The sequence below is a fragment of the Opisthocomus hoazin genome, chromosome 1, assembly GCF_030867145.1.
Source record: "Opisthocomus hoazin isolate bOpiHoa1 chromosome 1, bOpiHoa1.hap1, whole genome shotgun sequence".
In the NCBI taxonomy this organism is placed as follows: Eukaryota; Metazoa; Chordata; class Aves; order Opisthocomiformes; family Opisthocomidae; genus Opisthocomus; species Opisthocomus hoazin.
In genome coordinates, this window is record NC_134414.1 from 117684238 (window position 1) to 117710102 (window position 25865).

General features: G+C 39.5%; 1 protein-coding gene across 15 annotated transcripts in view; it reads left to right on the top strand.

The window, feature by feature from the left end:
* The window catches only part of ROBO2 (roundabout guidance receptor 2), a 1133103-nt gene that overhangs the window by 972803 nt on the left and 134435 nt on the right, over nt 1-25865 (top strand). For all 15 annotated transcript variants that reach the window (XM_075433863.1, XM_075433885.1, XM_075433921.1 and 12 more), the window contains 3 exons: nt 10754-10911; nt 12556-12676; nt 22605-22743. In XM_075433863.1, the coding sequence (XP_075289978.1) occupies nt 10754-10911; nt 12556-12676; nt 22605-22743 (418 nt within the window). The remainder of the gene's footprint in view (nt 1-10753; nt 10912-12555; nt 12677-22604; nt 22744-25865) is intronic.

A 25865-nucleotide genomic window follows, 5' to 3' on the forward strand; every position in this document is an offset into this window, starting at 1 on the left:
CTGGGCTGTGAACTGGGTCAGAGGAGTGATCTGTGTTAAAAATCCTGCAAACAGGAGATCTTTTTTTCTTTTTCTTCCCCCCTCCCCCCCCAGTTGGCATGGAAGAAAATGTTTGTACTACTTGGCCTAAAATCTATCCCAGCTGAATACTGTGGCAGGCTAAAAGTCCCTCCATCTAATCCTGTCTAGTCCAATAATCTAATCTGCCTATTTCGATTTGTCTATCATATGGTGCTTGAATACTTTATCTTGTCAGTATAGCCTTTTGTTTTCTAATGCAATTGAAGAATGACGATAACTGTATAAAAGTACACAAATTAAATCTTTTGTGGTAGCTACAGACACAGGTACTGTGTGTCTAGTTACACTCCTTGCTCTAAAGAGGAGTGATATGAGTGACTTAAATGTGCTGGGAGGTTCCCGTTTAAAACAATACCTACTTCGGTATTTGGTTATTAAATGTCCTTGTGCTGGAATAGATTCTTTGTTACACTGATGGTTTATCTAAACAAAAACAAAGCAAGAGGAAAGACTGAAAAAACTATTTTATATCATAACTGTGGGATTAACAGAGGTCTTTGAGACACTGAAGAGGAATGTGAGCCCTTCATCTGAAGGGCTGCTCCAGCTGTTGAGTAACACACCCGTTAAAGGCTGTTCTACAGGCACATCTCAGGTTGTTTCTTCTCTATAGTCTGAGGTAAACAATTATTTGGGTTGTGCTCTTTGTCAGTTTTCTCCATCAGCAGACACGTAGTTACCCTGATTTTCTCTTGTACTGAACTGCCAGAGGGATATTCAGCACAAAGGGTTTAGAAGGATGTGTGGCAAGCAGAGGTTTTATTTTGTTCTTGTAGCTTTATTGTGCTGTTTGATTTTATAGTATGCAAAATTTGAAATTACGTGAAATAGCACTTTGGGAAAGTGGTATTAGTTAGAAAAAAAAGGACTGTTACACCTTTACTGCAATTCAAAATACTATGCTATGACATTTTCAACAGTATGTCTGGGAGCTGGTGTAACCACTCAGCTGAAGGTCATTTGGAGTCTCAGGCACAGCATAGTGTGACTGGAGGGTGGAGCTGGACACCCAGGTTCTGGTCGCCCTCTGGGTGCTGAAGCTCCTCTTTCAAAATTATTGCTTCAGGCTACTACGGTTGGTCTTTGCTCCTGCTTCTTTAATTTTTTTCTTTCTTTTTGCACCATGTAGTGAATAATAATGAGGGCACTGTGAACTCTTACGTTCCTTTTTTCTTTTGAAAGTAAGTGGGAGAGTTATATTTCATATTGTATGGAAGTAATTCCTTATACTATTTGAGCATATCAAAACTGCAAAAGATTTCCTGCAAATTACACTATTCTATTCTTTGTTTTGCATAAAATCACAAATCTGGGGCTTCTTTTCCATGTTTAGATGGTATAAAACTACTGTTTCATCTAGTTGTTATGGATCATTCCCTAGTTGTTAACATGTTGGCAGAACTCAAATGACTCTCTCCTAAGAGCGTTTAATACAGGGTCTACATATCACACTGCTCCTTCAGTTCCTTAGAGCTCTGGAAACTTAAATTCATTTTGCAGAACACTGTGATGATAAATGACAGATAAATTATTTTGCATTTTTCAAGATAATACAGAAAGAAAGGGCATCTAACATTGTTGGTCAGTGGTTAAATTTGAAAGGGGCCTTTTATGAAGGAAGAATTCAATGATGGAACTTCAAAAATACCTGACACTTGAACACTGGAGGAAAAAAATATTTTTACTGTCCTCAGAGAAGGGGGAGTTGGAGTTTCAATGAACAATGTCTGGACCATGCACCCTTACTTTTTTAATTTGTGGTCGAGTATTAAATTAATTTTGAATTAAAATAATATGCAATCATAAGTGGTAGAGATGTTTGGGGGGGGGATGTTGCTGTAAATTCTTGGAGACGTAGTGCCAAATGTGGCTGGAGCGGTGAGCACACTGAGTGGTGACTTGTGACCTTCTGCTGTCCCACTCCCTGGGTACACAGCTCTTCCTTTTCACGGCTCTTGTTTGCCACTAGCTCCAAATGACTGGGCATGTCTCGGTGGCAGCCGCGCAAACCCTTTTTATGCATTTCCAGTTTCCAGTCTCAATTTGCTGGGACTAATGCTAAAAAAAGTGAAGCCCTTTGGAAGGTTGACAATTGCAGAGGGCACACCAGGGTCAGGTCCAGCAGGAAATGCCACTGCTGAGCCTTGTGACGTGCTGTGCCCGTTTGCGGGACAGAGGACACGAGGCCAGCCAGACCGATAGAGCAGGCCTGTTTAAACGGCACCTGGCAAGCACCCCAGAATGGCCCGTTGACATAAGGACAGTTTGCAGGATGGGAAGTGAGGTACTCGAGAAGCAGCAGACAGCTTCCACCAGTTCTGCGTGCCAAGTGTGAATGCATCTCATGCTCGGTATCTGATGAAGTGTGGCTGCACAGTCCCTTTGCAACGGAGCTGCAAAAGCTTATCAAGAAATACATGCCTTGCTATGTCTGCTGAAATATCTCATTTTATATCCTGACTTCTGAAAAGAGCAATGCAAAAGCTCTAACAAAACAACACCCTGCTCACAAAAAAAATGAATAGATGGATTTTAGCTTGTAATTAACAGATAAAGCTTGACAGAGACCAGGGTTAGGGGAGGAGGTCGGAGGGATGGAAGGAAGAGAATTCCTATGTTGGGCAACAGACTATTTTATCCGACGCTTTGCCTAATGTGGCTAAAGTAAAGCAGCAATGTGGCAGTGACCCCCTGCCAAGATGGGAAAGCATCCCAGCTGTTGTGTGTGTGTTGTGCATGTGTACACAAGAAGTTCATTAGAGGCTATTCACACTTCAGTGGAGCTCGGAGATTGCAGTCTGTATTCTATTGGTTAAATGAAGCGTATAACATTTTATATTTCTGGTACAAGAAATATTCATTCATTTGTATTCGTTTTCATGATTCTCATCTGTTCTTATTCCTTTGTTTTACCGAGGGCACATGTACATTTCAGGTGTTTTGGCTGGGCTGGAACTTCAAGCCCAGGGGACTGAAGCAGCTAAAGTGGTTGCAGGAGAACCAACTTCAGTCTGGAAACAGAAAAAATAAAATTCGTTAATGCTATGTCAAACTCAAGGTAGCATTCATTAGGTTGAGCATAGTGGTGCAGGTACCTAGCAGCACTACTTTCGTACTCACAACAGTAAACTTGCTTGCTATTATATTGTTGTTTCTGAACTTACTTATTAAATCTGTATTTTCTGGAGAATCTCTGTGCTGTAGTCTGTATGTACAGTGCAGTATCTGTGTGCTCTGCTGAAGCACTCGATGAAAAACTCCCACTTGAATTTTGTTCGTATATCTCTGACAGTAAAATCTGAGGTTTTTTGGATGCCATTGCTTTTGAAAATTGGTTATATATTTCTAATTCCTTTAAGTTTGGGGTGTGGTTTTTTTTTTTTTTTTAAGTTTTGCTTGTTAGAACCTAACAATGGCTCTACTGCAGGAGAGCAAAGGTCTATACAGTCCAATCTATCCTTTTTCTGAGAGAAGCCTGCAAGGGATTCTGGAGAAATGCCTCATTTACAAAACACGATCCTTCCTACTGCATTGCTGGGAGGGAAGCGTAGTTGATGTGATTTGAGTTCTCTAGTGCTTTTGGTGAAACTAGTCCCATATTCTTGCTGCAAAGAAGACATGCTGGCATACAAGTGGTGGTACAAGTACAGTACTTCAGTTGTTATGTGGTGTTTTTTGAAGCTGTGCTTGGTTCCAAATCTGATATTCACATTAGTTGGGAAAAAATAAATTACTTGCCCAGGATTTTCTGAATATCCATTAAATGTGAAAAGCATGTAAAAGCTAAAGTGAGACTTGAGTTTAAAGGATCATTAAGTAACTGTTGTAGTAAACTGCTAAATGTCTGATCCCTGTTAAATCTTAAGACTTAGAACAGACCATGCACATTTTTCAAAGTTCGTTGTCTACAATTGCGGTACCAGTTCTAGGAAGTCTCTGAACTTTTAAGCAAGTAATAGGTTTTTTAGTTTCAATGAAATAAAACTCTTGGTAACATGTCTCTAGTTAGCATTAGCAATCTGTGCAGTGCATTCATCAAGAGTGATTATGCTTTAAGAATAAGAAAAAAGAAATCTGCTCTGTATCCTGGAGAAAATTTTTCAACGTATTACGTTGTATAGCTTTAAATTTCTGAAATTACTTAAATGTGGTCTTCAGGATATTTGCATTCATGAAGAATACTTGGTTATGCTTATTGCTTCCCTTTGCCTTTCTTGACTGTCAAAACACAGTGATGCTTTTGAAGATTTATAGCAGATGGGTAATGAGATTGCTGACTGTTAACTGTAGCATTCAGAATTTGTTGGTGGAAGGAGGTGGGAGTTTAAAAAAGGGAGAAGGTTATTGGGGCTTCAATGCAATGAAGACAGGTGATAGTTCTTTGTTCTCAATCAGGAAGCTTAAACATAAATATGTTATGTCCCAAATTAGAGAAATCTCCACTCTTCATGCTCTCTAGTAGCCAAATAAAATCTTTCAGAAAAAATCATGGAGATGTCAGGTTGCATTCAAATTATCCCAATGAATCACAAGAAAGGCAAGAACATTATGCAATTTTTCACTAAGTGTACTTGGGTTGTATTGCATATGCTTAATTCAGCACAAATAGCACTCTTTAAAAAATCAGAAACAAATCATAACCTAATGTCTGCAATAACTATCACTTGTATACCTGAGTAATTGTGTAAAATGGAAAATAGGTCGTTGGTGCCCTTAATTGGGTTAACTGTTGAAGAAAGATTTCAAAGTCTGACTCTTGCAGTGTGTGCTGTAAATAAGAAAGCAAAAAGTGTATTTTTTTTTCCTGACCTTTGTGCAAACAGCTAGTTGGGATACACCTCAGGCTGAAATGTAGAGGAGAGAAAAAAACCCTACTATCTCCCGCTGACTTCATTTGGAATCTGTCTACTCGCATGTCAGTGTTGCTTCATGCACCTGATTTCTGACACTGTAATTCTCTGTTCACCTCGTTTAATAGATTCTGTGTTTAGAAGCAAGAGTCTCCACTTTCACATTGAGACATTAACTCACATCAGAAAGTCCAAATTCTGTAAATGTCTATATCTGTATGTATGAGATGTTAGACGTTTTAGAAGATGTGTCGGAATGAAGTGTTTTTTCCACATCTTGTCTTTGCTGAGGCCTGAGAATAAAAAGCATGCTAGCTTTAACTGTAAGTACTGAGTAGGTTACTGAGTTCAGAAGCACTTGAAATACTGAGTGAGAAAAAAGGATGAAGCCAGAGAAAGTTGCTGAATCTGCAAGGAAGAAGATTCTCCTTGGTTTACTTCTTGATGCAGGTATCTCCCCGTTGCTCTCTTCCTCACTTTGATTTCTAGGGACCCTATTAATCAAACATTGTTGAAGCTACTGGACTCTTTAAAAATACCCTAACACCTCTGAAAATGAGTCTCACGGGTTTGGGGCTTCATTTTAAGGTAAAGACTGAACATTTTGAATCATGGTAAATTAGCTAGCTGTCATGTCTCCTAGGCAATATCTGTATCAGGAGACAGGCGAAGGATGGGAAAAAGAACAGGAGAAAAAAATCATATAGTTCCTTATCATCTTTTTTTAAAAAAATATGTCAGCTTTTCCCAGGATGTGCACACACAGAGAGAGCTCAGGAACTCCCTGGGAGTCTTGCCTAGGACTATTGCCTAGGCTGTGATTTTTTATCAAATTTTCCTTCTGAAATGTGACAGAGGTGGTTGCTGAAACAAAGAGGTAGGGCAGCAGCATCCTCAAACAAAGAGTGTTAAGGTTTCTTCACGAGGAAGGTTGACTGTGACCTCCTGGTGTTTTTCTGTCACCCTGTTTCAGCAGGTAGTGCCAGCTTGCTCAGGGACCATTTCAGTAGATCATACACATTAGCCAAGTTCTAAAATACCCTCCTGCACCATACGCTGCCTAAAGTATAATAATCCTTTAATCTGTCCACTGCACAACATCTGGGCAGCTATTTGACATAAAAATTCATGTTGATTTTGCATATCAGTGTGTATCAGAGGAGAGAGGCACCTAAGCAGTGGTGGAAAAATGCGGATTTAGGAAAATGCCTGTGGGGCAACGCCTTGGATCAGGGGAGACCTACCTGCATGTGGCAGGTGACCAATCTGCCACTGATGTGGCTGTGTAAAATCTTTATATGAGAATAATATTATTCCGAGGTAAACACAAAGCAAGAAAGGAGGGGGAAGATAAACTACCCAGACGCAAGTTACAGAAGCACATTAATATTTACTCGATATCTCTTTATACCCTCTAGTCAGCATGACAGATGTAGCTGTGTTTTAAGACATTATCATTCATTGAAAAAGGCAAAAAAGATAGTCTTTCTCCTCCTCCCATCCCCGGTAATCTCAGATGTTCGCCATGCATGCTGGAGGGAGGAGGTGGAGAGCCGAGAGCTGGTGGGAGAAGAATGCAATTATCCCAAAGCCTCCTGACGGGCATCCACTTCTTCCTTCCAGCTTAGCTGCTCTGACCACAGGCTGGGGGCTCGTGGGACATGGACCAGATTGGAAAAGTGGAAGCAGACAGATGGTTATTTGTAATCGTCATGTAAATGTAAATCCTATAAAAATGTTTTCTTTCTAAGGGCTTGAAAGCTGTTGTAGTGAAAAGCAGGATTAAGGCACAGATATCTAGCCTAGAATAAGTTTGACCTCGCCACCTTCCCTCCTACACCATAAACGTTGTGGCTTTCTCCCCGCTTCCTTTAAACAAATTGCTGGAGCCTCAGTCGAGGAAATTCATTCTGTTTCCATGTAATTCCCTGAGTTTACGAGCAGCAGTTTGACCGAGGCCTGGATTTGGTCCTAATGTGGCAGGTGCTGGTAAGCAGTTGCCTCGGTAGTGGAGACTTCGTTTTTCTTCTTTCTCCCTCACCCTGGCAGGTGCCTGGCCAGTGAGCATTCGTCTCAGTGCTGCCATCACTGGATGTCCTCCCTTTCTGGGACTGTGCTCATGAGTACTGCTAAATGGCCATGCAGGACTTCACATGCCTTAAAGACCAACTTGAAATCTTGCAGGCATCTATCTTGTTTGAGCAGCATCAGCTTGTTTGAGCTACAAAGAGACTGATCAAACTTTAATTAACTTTTGTCCGCAGCACCATTGTAGGCTGTGTGTACAATTTCGTTGTCCTTTCTCTGGTGCCCCAGTGCCTTTCCAGACAGCGAAGTGTAGCCACCCGGATGCTTTTGCCCTTCAGAGGCTTTGCCTCTGGAAATGTGAGGATGTTTGTGCTGCCGTTGGACTGGCAGAGGGGAGCAGCTGCCCTGTGCATCGCTGTCGCTGCCGCTGGGGCTGCGGCAGCCTCTGGGGTCCCGCTGCCCGAGGAGACCAGCAGCACTGTGGTCCCAGCACGGGCAAGCAGGGCGGGATGCTGGCCATCCTTCTCTTTGGCATCCTTTCTTAAACGTAGAGTAATGCCCGTGCAAGCACAGAGGAAGCTGTGTAACTTCTGTTAAAATTGGAATGAAGCAAAATAAGAACACAGGGTGAGGAAGAGGAGCCTGATGGCAGCGTTTCACCACTTGTGTTGAATTTTTAAAATTGTGATATTTGTGCCCTGCCAAGAGGGCCCTGAGGAGGGTTGGTTTCTCAAGTGAAAAAAAGCCACTTGCCAGTGTGTGGAGAGGGTGATCTGCTCAGGCACACTAATAGTTACTTGGAAGTACCCAGCAATTGTGGATAATTGGCTGAGGAATATTCTGCAGCTCTCAACCATTTTTCTGTTTTCACAGACGATTATGCCATTAGATATGGTGAATGCACTAAGCTGTGCTGCAACTTTTCCATTTACTGTGCTAATGAGTGTGAACTCAACTTCCAGTTGATGCTCCTTTCTTCTGCAGCTTTCTATGCCGCTGGAGTGGGACAGTGGAGCTCGTCAGCTTGCGCTCCGGTCCCCTCCCGGCTCCTCCTCTCTTGGGGTGATGTTTGGATGGGCTGGGATGCCTGTGCTGATCAGATTAATGTTTGTGCTTTGTATCCTCAATGTGATATTGCATTAAAAGCGCTGAATTGTAGGAATGGTAGCCCATGCCCTCTGCTCTTTTGCCTTGTTTTTCCCTCTGCTTTTATTCTTACTCTTTTCCTTCCTTTACCTGGCTTTTTGTTTTCACTCCCCCTACATTTACAGTGCTCCCACTCTTCTTCTCTTAGTTGTTTTATCTCTTTAATTTATATTCCACACATTTTTCTCTTATCTTTGTCCTTCTACCTCTGCTTTATTTTTTCCCCATTTCATTTTTCTTCAGCCATTTTTTGTTTTTCTCCAAAACACAGAATGCTTTAGATGGAAATGGTAAGATATATCTATTCAAGATTCACATATGCGCTGAGGTACAGAGCAAGATTAAGTAAACCCCGTGGCATCAATTTTGTCTTCCATTCAAGCCAGATTTGCAGTAAGACTTGGGTAAAGGAATGTGATAAAATCAAATCTCCTTTTAGCCTCTTATTCTTAGGCTGATTGGAACCTTACACAGTTGCTGGGATGATTCAGAGAAAGTTAATGTAATTTGCTGTGTATCACCCCAAAAAAATGTATTTGTCAGCTTCATAGAGCAGTGTGAAGTGTTCAAGCAAAATGCTTTCCTTAATACTGCTGCCAGGAGTTAGGAGTCAGGAGTATAAAGTCATTATTTTGTGGGATCTGCTGGTTTTCTGAGGATTTTCCACTAGTGGGTTTCCACTGAAGTTTTGTAGTTGTACAAAGAATCAAACCAATAAAAATTCATATTTATTTTGTGTGTAATAATAATGGAAGAAGTTGATGTTTATCCATTTGCCAGTTGCATGAAAGAGGGTATAGCATTACCTAGAATTATTTTTTATTCCTGTGTATCCTAGTGATTACAGAGACACGTTAAAATGCTTCCTAAAACAGGTGATTTTGTTAAGACTTTTTTTTCTGGTTCTTTCCCTGAAATTGCTGTGGTATTAGCTTTCTTGGCTTTGCAAAATGTTGTAATGCCAAACAGTCAGCAGCCCATGACCTTCAGCGTCCTGTTTCTGTGTTGTGCATTACATAAGTTATTTCTTCAATTTGATCTTGAAGCTCTATAAATTCCATTTCTGTAAATTAGATTATTGTGAACCAAAAGTGTATGAGTGATTTGTATTCATCAGAAATATGTAGGAATTGAGTCTTTTGTTAAGTTATCTGTTGGAAAAAAATGTATCAATTGGGTGTGTCACCTAGGTAGACTATGGATTCTTGCCAAAGCTGCGTTTATTGCCAACTGCGTCCTGTCACTTTTATGCTTCAAGAGCAAGACCTAAATAATGACTCTTTTTTGTGTTAGAAAAGGAATTAACTCCCAATTAATTCCCTCCTTCCTGTGGGATCTACCTGTGTATCCCCAAACGGGGAACAATAAAAGTTACCTTCTGCGTCATTTCAAGTGCCACATGTATACAGCCTGCTCACCTCAGCCCATTCAGAGACCAATTTTTGTATGTATTAATGATATTTTCTTCTGGCTTATTACAGAACAGAAAAATATTCAGTTCCAAATGTTAAAATGGGGCACATTTTATTAACATTGAAAGCAGTAAATTATCTCTGCTTATGAAATGAGACTGAGCAATTTCTGCTGAACTCTTCCTGACTTGCCCCTTCACTAGGATACAGTGTTTTCTAATTTCTCAGAGGGCTCTGGTTCCATTAAGGGCGAGAACTGTTTTAAAGCTGTAATGAAAGCCATACGTAGCTGAAACTCAAGGAGGGGAAATGCCCTAAATTCTATTTCAGTAGCTCATCTAGAGCTATTTTCAGTTTTATGTTTATAAGAATGTCAATTAACCTAGAGACTAGGACACACATGGAAGAATAATGATGAAGTGGATATCATTTTAACACACTGAAGCCAGCTAGATGGACCTAATCCTTCTTTATGGAAGCTTGATTTACATAAGAAGCTGGCCTGTGTTGCCTAATATAGTTCTCAAACAGGTTGGTGATTTAAATGCTCTTTTCTTTCAATGTCATGGGACAGCACTGGTCAAAGTTGCAGAAATATTAAAGCTGAAAAAATAAAAGCAAGAAATAAATATGCTGGGAGCACACTATCATCAGCTTGATTTCTCTGACACTTTTCAGAACTGGTGATTACTTCAGCGTGTATTTGGTGATGACAATAATAATGATAATAATAACAATACCCTTAATCAAGGTGTAACTCTGCAATTCAGTATCAGTTGTGTTGCTTCTTTACCTAGCTTACGCTGAAGTTGGAGGTCCAGGCAAGCCAGATATTCAGCATGTTGTTTTCTTTCATGAAAAGGACTCAACATCAGACCTGCGATGCTACTTTTGCAAGGATGGGAAGTCACCCTGTCAAGCCTAAAAAGAGTAATGGGTGCTACAGGTCTTTCTAATTTAAATGCAGAGCGGTGTTCTTATCTGGAGAAAAGACAAGGAAAAACAGCCCATGTGTGTGAAATCTGCCTCTGTTGCACAAAAGGTCACACCTCACCAACGTCTTTTATGAGAACTTTTATAGCAAATAAAGGATGCAAAGTCAGCACCTAAGAACGGTTGAGACTTGTTCGTTTGTTTGTTTAATATTATATGTATCTGCATGTATTTTTTTTCCCGTGCTCACAAAGTCATCACTTCTAGTAATTTCTTTCTTCTTTCTCTCTTGTATTGGATTAGTGCTACGGGATGACTTCCGCCAAAACCCTACAGATGTTGTGGTGGCAGCTGGAGAGCCTGCCATACTGGAGTGCCAGCCACCTCGTGGACACCCTGAGCCCACCATCTACTGGAAGAAAGATAAAGTCCGCATTGATGACAGGGAAGAGCGGATCAGTGTGAGTACATCTCGGGTGGTGGTCCGTCGACATGGCCTGCATTGAAGCCCCAGGGCTGAGTGCAACAGAACTTTACAGCTTTGTAGCATTTCCCGTAGAGACTCGTCTTCACTCTTGGCAGTTTGCCTCTCTGAGCTTTCCCAAACGAGCAGGGGAAAGCTGTTTATTCCTTCCAGTTTGGTGTCCGATTGGAACTTCTCGAGGCTTGATTTGTATAACCAGTGTAACAGAGGTTCATTAGAGCTGTGAATTTGGTCATGTAAGGTACCCTGTTAGATGGAGGACTCGGTGGATGTCATTGACTGATTTGGCCTTACCTTTTCTAGAGCTCAGTTCACTGAAATGAGATCTCAGTTATAAAATATCAGATCTTATATCAGAGAGGTGTTTTAAAGATAATATCAGTCATATCTAAGAGGTACACAAATACTCCATGGGAAAAAAAGCCAACAGCGTAGGAAGACATTGGTAATGTTGCATTTAGTGTAGTAATTAGGATGTGTATTCTAAATGAATGCTGAGGTTATACTCTAAAGAATGGTTGTTCTTGAATAGGAATACATATTGCGTAAATGAGTAACACTGGTTGAAGTCCATGTACTGAGTGAAAAATGATCCAGCAGAAATACCTAGCTTACGAAGTGATTAGAAATTATATTGTGGTATGTGCAAGCAAAAGGGATAAATTGAGGGTGTGGGGAAGTATTTAATTGCTAATTTTTAAACACTTAACTTTTCGCCATTAATATTCCTTCAGTAAAGTTTTATGTTGTATGTAACAATATGTAATTCATTCAGTGCTGGCGTTATTTGATATGGAAGTACTATCAGGAAGCTTGTTTGTTGCTTTGGATGCCTCAGGAAGTATTTCAAGCTAAACAATCTAAGTAGCTGCTGTTTGTGGGCCAGGCTGTCTCTGCTGTGGTCTGCCCAAGGGTAGAGGACGGAAGAGTGGCAGGGACCTGCTTATCATGCCCTGATTCTGAAGTTTCTCTGGCTATATTCCGAGCTTGTTCTGAAGCACTCCTTTGTCTAACTTCTGACATTGTCTGTGACTTCACAAGCTTCAAATTTACTTTATTTGTTTCAACTGCTCTGCTTTTTCACTCTGTAAGCACCCTTTGTAGCCAGGAAAATGTTAAGTCTTATGGGAGTCAGGTGAATTCTCAGTTTGGGCTAGATTCAGTCTGTTTACATCAAGGAAAATAGAATATCTGTCTTAATCGGTGAACAAGAAAACTGTTCAGACATCACTAAAATAAAATTAACTGAATAAAACTAAGTAAAATTGTCTTTTTCTTTTCATCTCTGTCAAGAGTGCTTTACATATTTTCATGTAAGAAATACAAGAACTCTGTGTTTCCAAAGAGACAGCAAGAAATGTGACCTTCAAAATGTAAAACATTTAATGAAAACCAAAGAAAAAACTGAAATGCAGTTACAGTCAGCCAGTAGGATGAAATGTGTTCTAGAGCAGCTTAAAGATATTTCAGTATATAGAATTATAATTTTAAAGCTATACACATATTTACAAACAAAACTTTTAAATGCCTTAGTTCTGGAACTGGCTGCCTGAGAAGATAGCTTTTTTCTGATGTCTTTTGTTTATTTGCAGTTAAAAATATCTTCCTTGTTTTGAAACAGATACGTGGTGGAAAGCTGATGATTTCCAATACAAGAAAAAGTGATGCCGGCATGTACACTTGTGTTGGAACAAACATGGTGGGGGAGCGAGACAGCGACCCGGCAGAGCTGACTGTCTTTGGTAAAGCAACGTTTCACTACAAATGTCATAGACTGAACTGAGCTGGGTGGCTTATCAAAAGTTGAGGCAAACCAAGGTTAACAAAACACAACAGTACTGCTTAAACTGCGTTTCAGAGTTTCTGAAGAAGACCAGGTTTCAATGGCTGCAGTTGATAATTATGAAGCTGTGATGGCTCAACATTTTTCTGCTGAGCGCATAGTTTCAGCCTAATTGGAGGTGCTTAGTGATATGCATACACTCAGAGATGGTAATGCAGGACATAATGCTCTCCTTCACAAAATTACCAAATGTAATTAAGCTACTTCTAATACAGTTGACAATGCCTGCTTAACAGAGATTTGGACTAGCATTGCCTACTACTTAAATAATTCCTTATTCCTGTGGGGTTGTGAAATCAAACCTTTGTAGGAGAGCACAAAAGAGCTCAACTGATCAGTAACAAGTCATTGGAGAATATTCTGAGGTCAACTTTTATAATATATAGAGAAATTTTTGTCATTTGTTTTTTAAAGGGCATGAAACAGCTTTTCATTTTGTAAGCCAGGGCATCATTTAGGTTTTTGGTGCTGCTAAATGAAAGAAAAATGAATAGGCATCCTATGTGAAAGAGCTTCCAGACCTGATGGGCAAGGCAAGCAGTTGTTAGGAACATTTGCTTTATGGTTAGGGTCTAGAGCAAGAACAAAGTAATACTGAACCTAGAGCTGGATCCACCCTGCTAACAACAGGATAAGAAGCAAAGGCGCAAAATCCTGCTGTGTTACATCCTGTAGTCATGACATTTCTACTTACCATTAGCTGTGGTTTTGTAGGAATTAATCAAGAGGTCTTGAGCAAACAGAAGAAAATCAATAAGGAAAAAAACCCTTACTGCTAATGAAAACATGTACATACATACAAAAAAGAACAAGAAATAATGTTAATGTTCCCTCCTGCTACACCTCTTTGATACTCTTGATACAATGTCGAAATGCCAAACAAGACTGCTTGTAATTCCAGTAAGGTTTTTCACAGAAGTCCTAAGGTCCTTTCTGAATCAGATGCTCCTTATTTTTTCACCTTCTGCCTAATACGGTGCACTGGAAAACCAGTCACACATATTGTCATCTGTGTTTGCATGTATATGCAATTCAACATTTGCTAGTCTTTAAAAAAACTTTATAAAAAACATTATGGGATTCACAAAAGGCTTAGATAAGTTTCTGCTAGAGAAGATCCGTGAGTGACTGAGGATTTGCTGCTTTCCAGCATTACAAGACTGTAAAGGCTTCCACTCCACTTAGTTTGTTGTGGATTCATGGAAGCAGAAGACTTTTAAAGACAGAACTAGTATACCTTGCAAAAAAAAACACAGAAAGGATTTTTATCAAATTATTATGTCCTTTGCAGCCCATCTGTTGAAGTAGTGTCTTTATACAGATGTAAAAGAGACATGACGTATCTTCTTCATCAGTTTAAGTACTGATAATATTTGGTAATACTCCCTGTGGATAGGAAGCAGATTGCAGTCCTAAACTACAAAGCCTTAAGAAATCCTTAAGAAAATAGTTTGTTAAAAAGCATTGATCTGTAGGAATAAAAACTGAAATATGCATGTAATTCATTTCCTGCAGAGCTACGAAAAGTATTAGGTTTGTCTTGATATGTAAAATAATACATAACCAATTACAATATTCTGAAATTTTTTACAGGGTTTAATCATATCATAGCAAGCAATTTGTAAATTACAATCTAAGCCTATTTTGTGAATACTGAACAAAATCAGTAATAAATGAAATTACATATTTTAGTTCTTCATAACTGTGTTAGACTACCTAAAGAAAATTATATTTAAAATTCCTTTCCTATCTGGGTATCTTCCTATCTGAAATTCCACTTCTGTCTAGGTATTCCCTTCCTATCTTCCTTTGTGCTGTACAAGAACAGCATGCAGGAAGCAGGCACTCAGGTTATGATCTGCTGTTTGACAGGACCATTCACCTATGCCCTTTTCTTGGCTGCCACCTGGCCCTGAAGCTCTAGGTTGGTGTATTGGGCTCACTGTACAGACGTGTCCAGGTTAGTCCTGGTCAGCTCCGTACAAAAGGAGGTGGCTTGGCTTTGCCTTCCACCAGCGGAACAGTTGTATTGCACTCCTGGACTCCAGGCAGCAACTCGTGTGTGGGTGGGTGCCTGCAGAGTGCACTGGAGAGCATTATCCATAATGTTTCCAGGAAGCAATGTTTCTACTGGACAGTCCAATCAGTCTAAGCATGCACAATAAATCCAATAAATCCAGCAACTCTGGGAACCATCAGATTGGCTGTGCATGTTCAGATTGACTTTACTGAACACAGGCAAAACCACGGGTGATCTGTTAAGTCTACAGCCTTCCTCTAATATGACTCATAGGTATGAGGAACATGGGAATAGTGCAAATGTTGAGAAAAAAATGCTAAAAATATCATAATACTTACATATTTTTCATGTGCCCAACTTTGTTTTGAACATATTTGAAAATGGGCTTTAAAGTCAAAATGAAGACATCTTAGCTAAGAGGCTTAGAGAATTTAATAAAGTGGCTGGCAAGCCTACAGCTTGTGCTGATTCTGGAGAGGAATGTGTATTAATTGGCTGATTATTAATGTCTCTGTTCCTTTTCCAAGTAACAAATCCCCAAACCCATTCCATAGTGTGGAGGGGGCCTTAGTAAATACGGTACTCTGTAGGAAAAAGGACTGTTTCATACTAGTTCTCAAACTTTTCCAGGAATCCGCCACTTGTTACTTTTGGCTTTGCAAGTTTTTCTGTAATACCTGAAGCTGATTTCTGCATGTGACTCATGACAGATCTCTGGCTCCCTGGACAGTAAATTTAGCTTGAGGCATTGCCTCTGGAAAAACTGAGTCAGTGTGGTGGTAACTGGTGGCCCAAGGGGAACAGCATAGAAGCTTAGCCTAAAAGATTACATCTTTCCTGAGTTTAAAAAAAATAAAATAAAATGGGCAATAAGAACCTTGGAAGGAAGTAGGAGGGGAAAATAAAAGTTTCCCATATGCAGAATGTATCCACTTGGCTGGGTACGCATTCAGTCACCTTTGTTGAGAGTTGTGGATAACACATATAGAACTTTCACAAAGCAAGTGATTTTTTTTTTCAGCCCCATCTGAATATGAAACCTAGTTTTCAACTTTTAGGCACTCATCCAGGTTGAGGATATTCAAGCATACTGTTAGTGGTGGTGCAGATTTCTTTCCTTTTGTTCCCAAGTCATGCTGCTTCTACTGGTAGAAAATTGCCAAACTTTCACAGTAAATTGTCATAAAGCAAACTAATTATATAAGCAATGCTGCCAAAAATTATACCTCTGTTTTGAATAGTGACAATGATGCATTGCATTTTGTTAATCTTCTCTTTCAAACACTGCTGCTAGTTTTTGCTGTTATGAGGATCCAAGGCATAATCTTGGAGCAAAGCAAGAAAACGGGGTCTGTCACAGAGTCTAAATTGGCCTTTGAAGAAAGTTAGTAACTAATCCATCAATCCTAATGTTCACAAGAAGAAGCTGCATGGTACTTTATTGTTCTGGACTATTCTAAAGGCCAAATTCAGAAGTCTAAGTGATACAAATTAGGCTGCTTTGCATGTGTTTGGGCTCATAGCCTTTGGCTGAACAGAATTAAAGCAAGATGCAAAACAGAAACAGTTTTGTTCCAATTCACAATAAAGCTTCATTTGTAAATACATAATATGGAGCCAAAAATTAAATAAAGTAAGATTTACTATTTAAGTTAATATTTTATCATTTTGTCATGCTCCTGCACTGTTCTCAGATAAGTTTTGAAGTTGTTTAAACTATTTCGGGCTACTTTTTGTTCCTTTGGACTTAAAATGGTATGTTTGAAGAGAATGTACAAAGGTGTGTCTTGTATATTGATTCTGAAGCTCAGTGAAATCAATGAAGGCCTTAATACATCAACTTCAAGAGGCTGGCATCAAGCAGTGGAAAAAGATATATTTAGAAGAGCCTCAGAAGAATACAAAGCATAACTAAGACAAGTACAAAAATGTCTTAAAAGATATGTCAATTCAGACATATTAAAGATGGTTTTGGATTAATCTTTGATTTTAGCTTTGGTACCTGAACCTTTTTTCAGCTAACAAGGTCCTGTGGGATGAACAGGTATTTTTGTCTGATGCTTGAAGAAGTATTTGTGTTTGATGTTCTCTAGACATTGCCAGGCTGAAAGAGATACTGTGGTTCCAGAAAGAGTATATTATGATGAGACGATGTTAGAGGAAAAAAACCCAAACCCCCTTAATGAAGACCTTGTGCCCCATTTTGCTTTCCTGAGCTCTGACTGTGTGGAAGGCCTTAGCAAGAGAGTCTTGTTCCATTGTACCCTGGAAATTAGTCCCAGAAGCTTTCCCGGCCAAATAGAAAATCTACCAAAACCGGGTATACCTTCACAGTTCAAGACAGAGAAATTGGTAGTGTGTATTTTGTCCTTGAGAGCAAAGCTCCTCCTGTTTTTTATTCAAATTCTTGTATTTCTCACTTGCAGCGTACTTGTGGCAGTTTGCAAATAGCCATTTTGGCTTTGCAATATTTATTATCAACAGATACTGACAAGTTATAATAGGATGCTATGAAAAAGGATCTGATTTGGTCTCTGAAGTCCATACCTAATGCTTTGTAAAAACTGAAATTAACACAGTTGTGGATGTATGTAAAAGAAGAAAAACACTAACAATTGATAAAAATTATTCTACTTTATTTCCATCTGCCTCTTAACAGTGCTCCACGCTTTTACTGTGCAAGCTCATCGTATCTTGGGTACTGCTTAGAGTGTAGAAGTTTGCAATACCTACACAAGTGCTTATTTCTCGAATGAAAAATGGAAAAGTGCCTAAAGAGCGGCAGTAGAAGAATGTCTTTAAATATAAACCCATCTCCTTTTGCAGCTGTATTTTCATTTATTTGGCCAACGTAGGTAAATTTAGTATGATCCTAATATTCTGTCTTCTTCCAGATCTTCACTTTTGGCAGAGAGCTTTATCTAGATCACGTTGCAATTAATGAAATATCTACACTATTGACAGCATTCTGAAGTGAAACTTGCTTCCAACCATCTAACGTTTCTTTTTTTCCCTTTACATCAGAACACTAAAGGGAAAAAAAGCTTTTATTTTTAATTATTTGTTATTAAATCCCTCCCCAAAGCCTTTTCATTCATATTTTAGTACTTCTTTCTAGAACATGAAAACATTTTTTAAAAATGCCTTCTCTCCAGCAAAGACAGAGAAAACAGTTCTAAATCAGATTGAGCCTCTACATTATGGGCACCAACAAATCCTTCACTCTAGCAGTTGCCTCAGCAGAGAAAATATATTAAGGTAGTTAGGATCATTTTAATTAGATTGAGGTCCTGTATATGGCTGTGTAACTTTTTGAGGAACAGAGAAAGGGCAATAATACATCTGAAGGTCATCTGAGTCTCTCTAATACACTGATACTCAGACCAATTGTTAAATAGAGGAAAAATTGAGTTCTGGGGTTAACTTCTGTCAGCACCCAAAGCAAGGAAAGAATTTTCCTGTGTTTCTGGTTGGGATCCGTTCTGTAGGTTTTCTTGCAGCGTGTATCTCAAGCACTGCAACAGATAATAGGTGTGTGTCCAGATTACATTAACAATCCACTTTTATAACTGCAAGCAAAGTTTATTCTGAAGTTATAAAGGTCACCCAGTAATAGCATGACGGGGTGACATGACATATAACCATGACCTATTTTATAGTTCTCTTCAAAGATTTTTAATATTCATCAGAGAAAGTCTGGGAAGTGGGTACTTTATTTACTCAGTAAAAGCTTATAAAATAGCTATATTAAAATTTTTATATATGTCTGTGATTTTAATTTATTACCGTTGCTTCTTGTTTCTCAAATATATTGTGTTCTGAATGCTGCTGACAGAGTAATAATGTTTAATTATACAGCAAGGCTTTATTTATGGGCAAACCATTTCAAAAGAAAAAAATAAAAAGATTTTTTTCTCAAGTCTAAATTTGACCTGGCTGTGTGAAGAAAGCTGCTTTATTTAGCATGCTTGGGCAAGCAGCACTCTGTCTCCTGAGAGATTAACATTGTAAGCAAGTTATGCAGGTGACTCAAATCCAGTTAATCTCACATAAAGAATGTTAATTGCATTGGCGATGGCATTCACTCTGATCACTTATAGCTGTGTAATTAGCTGTTGGACTTATTCAAGGGGTTGTCTGAGTAGTACAAATACAGGAAACAACATGAGAGATAACTTGTTCTTTCCTGTGTTGCACTGCAAAATGCAAAGATGATGGAAAAATGAAAATAGCAGTTAATGGTTTTTTGCATCTCCTTGCTAACTGGGATCTGTATTTACATAGCTTTAATTTGCTGGCAAATTCTTAACTGTTTTGGAAAATACAGAGTTTGAGAAGCTGATCTGAAACAAACAAGTATGTACACCCCTAAATTGCCTTGATGTGGAATCAAATGATCTACCTAATGACATTTGGGCCATTTGCTGTCTCTTCAGCTGGAGTCTCCTCAAAATTTGATAGGAATTTGTTTTCTCATCTCCTGTATAGAAGCATTTACAGCCACAAGTAGCAATTTCATAAATATACATGTTAGTTTCTTAGATATTTACAGGCAGCTTTTATAAACATGGTCTAAAATAATTTTTGTATGCAGACCAAGCCAACATATAGGCACATGCAGAGCTATTTAAATCCATCGTGGGTGAACCAGGGTCTCTAAATCACCTATGAGAATGCTGATTTGGATCTAAATTTCTTGGTTTAGGATCATCTCTTGAAAAACAAATACCAAAAAGCACAGTGTATTGTGTATGAGGTCAGAGCAGGGTTTGATCTGAGCTCTTCTTAGAAGTCATGAATAAGATACTGTTGCAAATTTACAGAAAGTTTCATTAAGATACTCCCTTCTAGATCCACCTAATTACAGACAGGCCAAGTGCATTGCTTAGTATTAAGGTTAACAACTAATGGTTTTGTTACTCTGCCCGGTTTTAATACGTTCGTCAAACTAAAAGGCTTTGTGCAAATTTTTCCAAGTCTGATTGGAAGACTGATTTTTTTTTTTTTTAATTGCCAACATAATTCATCTTCTCTAAGAATGTTGAAGTTCCTGCAGTTTGGTGGTGAAAGGGGTAATTGGAGGGAAACGTGCAAGGGTTTGGGGAGGAAAGGAGGAAGCTTTTTGTCCTGTGAAATGCAGGTCCCTCATACTGAATATCAGGGACCTAAAATTTGATGGGAAATACCCACACTATGCCAGAGATGTATTTTTTCACTTGTCCAAAGAATTTTCACTAAATTTATCCAATTATGCACCTCTCAAAAAAAATTAAATCATCAATTCATACACCAGAGATACCAGGTAGAGCACAGGTCTGAACAGCATTTTCCTGCAACTGCACTGCGCTCCTGCTGCTGTCACCTTCCTGGGACGATGCTTGGTTACTTCAACCGATTTTTCTGGTGTTAATACTGTGAATGGGCTGTATCTGGGTGGCACAGAGAAAAGAAGCTCTAGTTTAAGCGTAGTTCAAACACACAGTGGAGAAGCTGTGAGCTATGAAGAAGTGAGAGGCATGGATAGCTGGAAGAGAGATTGGACTTGTGAACTTGCTGGCTTCCAGCTGTGAAAAGCAATATTCTGGGCTAGGAGGAGACAAATCCGCTAAGGAAACAGTCGGCAGCTGGAAAGAGCTGACACAGCCAGTGGCTGGAACGGAGAGTGACTTGAGGCACTGTCACAGGCTGGCAGACACACAGACACATAAGTGAGGGCAGGGGCAGACCTAGTTGGAGACTGGGAAGGGTCAGGAGACTGCATGCACAGGGAAGGAAATATCTGATGAAGGACACTCAGGACAAGGAGGTTGTAAGTGGCTTTACACAGACTTGAAACAGCAAATGAAGACTGAGATTTCAAGGTGCAGAGAGAGACTTGAACTGAATTTACTCGCCCAAATGCTGCTGGAACCTGCAGGTCCCAGGCAGGACTAGGACAAAAGCAATGGCTTGGGAGAAATAGGGAGAAGAATCTCTGCCCGTTAGACATGTTTTTATCTCTAGCATCTGGAAAAGTGCTATGGATTCTTGAGCTTGTCTGTTCTTCTGCTGACAAAATAATGTTTTTCCCTGCCAATATGTCCCCCTGCTAGTATCATGAAATTCCTGTGTGATACTGTCACTCATTTATGTAAGGTGGTTTTGTGTTCCTTAATATCTGACTTAATATTCTGATTTGTAAAAGTAGTGAACATTTTATTGGCTGCAGCTGAATTCAATGCAAGCTGAGCTTTGAACACACACAAATAATGCTAAATTCTCCAGAAAAATAATTGGCAGTTTTGTGTCCCAGGTTGAGCATCAAAATTTAGCAGATAATTTTTTACCTTGCATTCTTAGATCTCCATCACACCTCGGAAAGAAGCTACGAAAGTAAGTGAATTGTTTATGAAGCATTAAGATAGGTGTCATGGAGGTCATGAGGAAATTAATAATTCCTCCTTTGAAGCGAAGTTTGAATGGTATGACAGGAGGCCACCCACTAAATAGTACAACTAAAGCAAAACATTAAACACCTGCTCGTTAAATGAATACCAACAAGCTGAAAATGTTTGCGGAAAAAATAGTATGTGATCATATAATTTCAACTAGTCCCATAAGGCATAAACAGAAAGGGAGTGACGAAAGGGCACGCAGACAGCCTTAGTTCTGGCACTGAGGTGCTGCGTGTTTGATTTTGCAACCTTATTAATGTTCTTTTATTTATTTTTTTTATTATCTGACATAATAAACATGGATAGCCAACGAATAAACTCAGCCCTCTTGTTATCAAGACAAACTGCCTGATGAGTCAGAATCTGGTATTGCTTACATCTGTGTGGATTTTGAGTAGTGTTTTAAGTGACATCATACCCTTCAACTTGCTGAGAATGAAATGTGAAACGTAGTGTGTAACCGGTTTTAAACATCTTTATAATAAATCCCTGTCTTGAGGGGAAATACTGCTTCATATAAGCTCAGTCTTACAACAATTTACTCTAGTGTAAATAATTTATGACAATAAAAGTGTAGTGTGGCGAGGAGAGGACAGAACAAAATTTATGCAGTCCAAAGGCAACTTGGAAACTCAACCCAGCGACATCCTTTCAAATGAAATTACCGGTACTTTGAGTTTGTACCAATATAACTGAGACCAGATTGTGGCTCTGCATCTGGATATTAAGCAGGCCTGTACAACATTACAATGATTAATAATATTTGTAGCCATGCAGGCTAACATAACGAGGGTAAACAGAACTTGTTACTCAGACCTTAATTTAGTTTTCCCTAGTGAAGTTAGTGGCGGGGATGGGGAAAACTCTGACCCTCTGTGTGACAGACAGTCCCCTCTGTACGACAGTCCACAATTGGCTGAGATGCGTAACGCGGAGTTTACTTTTTCCTCCGAAGTGTTGAGCTATTGATTATTGCCAAAGGCGGGCTGTCTCCATTGGCAACTCCGACATCGTCAGAGCCGGCAGGAGCTTTCAGACCGCGCTGGGTGTGCGGGGCGGTGCGGGGCCCAAGCGTCCGCAGGGAAGGGCACGGCCCTGGGGGGAGCAGGGCCGGAGGGAAGGCAGAGCTGGCAGGGGCTTCCTTGTGGTGGCTCTCGACTCCGAGGTGAGGGCTGGGTGCCACAGCCCCTGCCTCTCCAGCCTGGCGATCCGGGCTCTTGATGCACGTCGTCGGTTCCGCTCGTCTGGATTTGCAGAGCTCAGCCTCCGTTCCTCGTTGGGTGGGTGGGTCGGTAGGCAAAAAGATGCCGAAAAGTCAAAAGCGTGCGTTTCAGCCCTCTGACTCACTAAGGAATTTTGATGTCTCTTTCAAGAGCGGCCCACGTTTCTCAGGCGACCCATTAACCAAGTGGTGCTGGAGGAGGAGGCTGTGGATTTCCGGTGCCAGGTGCAGGGCGATCCCACGCCCACGGTCCGGTGGCGGAAAGACGATGCGGACCTACCAAGAGGAAGGTGAGAGCGACCTTCGTGTTCCCCGCACTTTAAAATTTCAGTTGTTGAATAATGCCGGAATCGCTCCCTACCGCTTACAATTTGTTATTTGACAGTATGTCTGAGATTAATTTCCCACATTGCTGGTCTTTGGCACTACAAAACCTGTTCCAGAGCCAGCTGAGCAGGAAAACCCAGTCTGGATTAAATTGTCCAGGTAACGGATTCCTGTGGAAGAAAGAAGAAAAGTGATGCATAGGTCTTGTGAGCACGTGGGTATTCACTGAATTTGCTGGAGAAAATAAAGATGTTTTAGGAATGTAGTAGTGATAGTAGCCTCCATAACAACATGCTGGTACCAAAAGGGGCAAAACTTGTCTGGAGAGTTGCAGAGCCGCTCCGTGGCACTGGCAGGGTGAGTTAGAAGCAGAGCGCTGTGATGGGCTTTGCTGGCTCCTTGGCTCCCGTCTGTTAAGCCTCGGAGAGAAACATTTTTCCTGAGGAAACAAAAAACAAAACCAGCAGAAGCAGAAAACGAAGTTGAAATCTGGAACAGGTGTCTTGTGTTCAAGAAAGATTCGTTCAGTCTGGAACAAATGTGGAGAAAATTCCAGAATTGAGCAGGGGAGGAGAGTCTGCCCTACAAAAGGACATTAAATTAGCTTGGCTCCATTCAGCTAACAGCACAGAGTCTGGTCCTTGTTTTCTGGAACTCTTTCTAGTTTTGATGCTGAATCATTATTAGATTGAAAAATCTTTACACAGAAACAGTCTGGGAACAGGAATGAGAACCCAGGTGTCTATAACTCAACCAATCCTTCTGGCCCTGTGTGTCCTGATTCATTTTTGCACAGTGCTTTGAATTTCAACAGGAGACATGAATAGTGCCTTTTTTTTTCCCCACCACAGTTGATTGATTGTTCTTTTCCATCAGTATTGGTTATTCCTGGGATGTAGCCGATAGAATTTGAAGAAAAGAAAATAAAATAATCTAGATCTTCTGTTCCTCAAATGTGTGGTTTAAACGCTGGACTTACGTAGGCTGACTGCCAGTGTTATTTCTGCTCCTTCAATCATAGTCGTAAAAAAAGAGCAGCTGCAATGGTGTTTGTGGCTAGTTTGTGTCAGTGTATATGAAGTGCGCTGTGAGCACACTACTAGACTGGCCCTAACTCAAACAGGTTACACATTGCTGTCTGCTCTCTTTATCACAGCATGTTTTAACCCAACAAGGTGAAAAAAGTCACAAGACTGTTATCTGGCAGTCTTCATCCGCTTGCTAAATACGTATCACGTATACTTTCATGAAAAGCGGTGGCGAAATTCCTCAGAGTCATACAGCACTTAGTCATGTTTGCATCTTGGGTTAATGTCTTTTGTTTCTCAATTTCTAAATCTTTAACAAAATCCCAAAACTCAAATTGGAGAATACCTGTTTTAGTTTCCTTATCCTCAACTTCCATTGTAAGATGTCTTACAGTCCTTCAGTTAAATATATTTATGTAATGATACATAATCTAGAAAAAACATTTCTGTATCAAGACAGATACATATATATAGATATAAATACTTGTATTTTTAAAGTAATTTCTTTGCAATTTAAAACAAATTTTAAAATGACATAGCTTTTTTGCTAATTATATTGATAAATCTGTATGCACGTAATTCATAAAATATTGTTTTGAAGAGCAGACTTTTGGATGGAAAGATGAATTTTTCTCTTCATTTGCTATTTGACTATGCATTGTAGAGCAGTCCACAGTAAATACTTTGTGTGTCTGTGATTTATTCTTACTGTTGCTCTCCTTCTGTTGTTTAAAATTTTATCTGCTTCTAGGTTTCATAAGCAGAAGTAATAGATGATGAACCAACTGTGCCTTTGATTAGGTTGCACTTTTATTAGGGTTTTTTTAATGGCTATGTTCCTTCCTTTTCTTTTATATCTTATTGTGAAAAACAATACTATGTGCTTTGAGGTGATTTTTTCTGTTCATTCATTATGTATTTCTAAGGAAGAAGAAATATAACAAGAAGCATAGGCAGAGTTTTCACTGAGCTTTTAACTAAAAGAAGAGGAGGTTCTTCAGATATGTGCTGACAATCATCAACTTCAGGCTCAGAAAATATTCACAATGTTTTGCAGTGTTTTTACACTGCTGTGTAACATTTCATTAACTGTATTTTGGCATCTTAAACAGAAAGTAGTAGTATGTCTTCATTTGTGCACTGCCCAGAACGTCAGAGGGGTGGGTAAAGAAGGGGCAGGATTGCAGAATCTCACACTGGAGACGACCTCAGGTGATAGAGGATTACCACTGCCCCTGCCCACGTAGCAGGGTTACGACCACCTGAGCCATATGGATTGCGGTCATCTAGTAGAGTCCAACATCTACACTTCAAAAGCAAATACCTCTCACGATCAGGACTGTATGATTTCATTTCTGAAATGTATCATTTCTATAGCAAGATATGTCAGCAAAGTCTTCATTGTCTAAAAAGTAAAAATTTCTAAACCATGCTGCATAATGCTTAATCAAGGAAGATAAACTTGGAACATCTTAAAGAAAAGCTATTGTTTTTTCTGGATTTTTTAATGCAGGCAAAGAAATTTGCCAAGGTATAGTCTGAATGGATGGATGAGAAAATTATAACATAGAAATTTTACAAATTAATAAGAGAATTTCTAAGTTTTTCCTTCTTTATGAAGTGGGAGATTTTTTTGTGTTTATTTTTTGAGGTAAAATCAGAATAAGCTTTCAGCTTCTGAGCTCCTGTATTTTGAGTATTTTAACATTTACAGTGAAATATGAAACCCTCAAGGAAATCCCTTTGTTATTCTTCCTACATGCATAAATCCTTCAGAGCAGATCTGTGAATTTATTTGTCTTACAACCTTCAATATCAATTTCCTGTTTCTACAGCTAATGATGTTCTTTGAAAATCTATCTGCTTTTGTTTTTTAAATAATTTCCTTTTGGCTTCATCCCTAGATTATAAAACAATTACAGCAGGTAATGGTTTCAGCAATTACTGCAAATTTTTAAATGCAATCATTGTTAGTTGAACTTTCAAAATTGTCTAGTTCAGTGGTAGCAAAGTGGGATAAACTGAATTTTAGTATGCATTTTGTATCTGTAATTTGG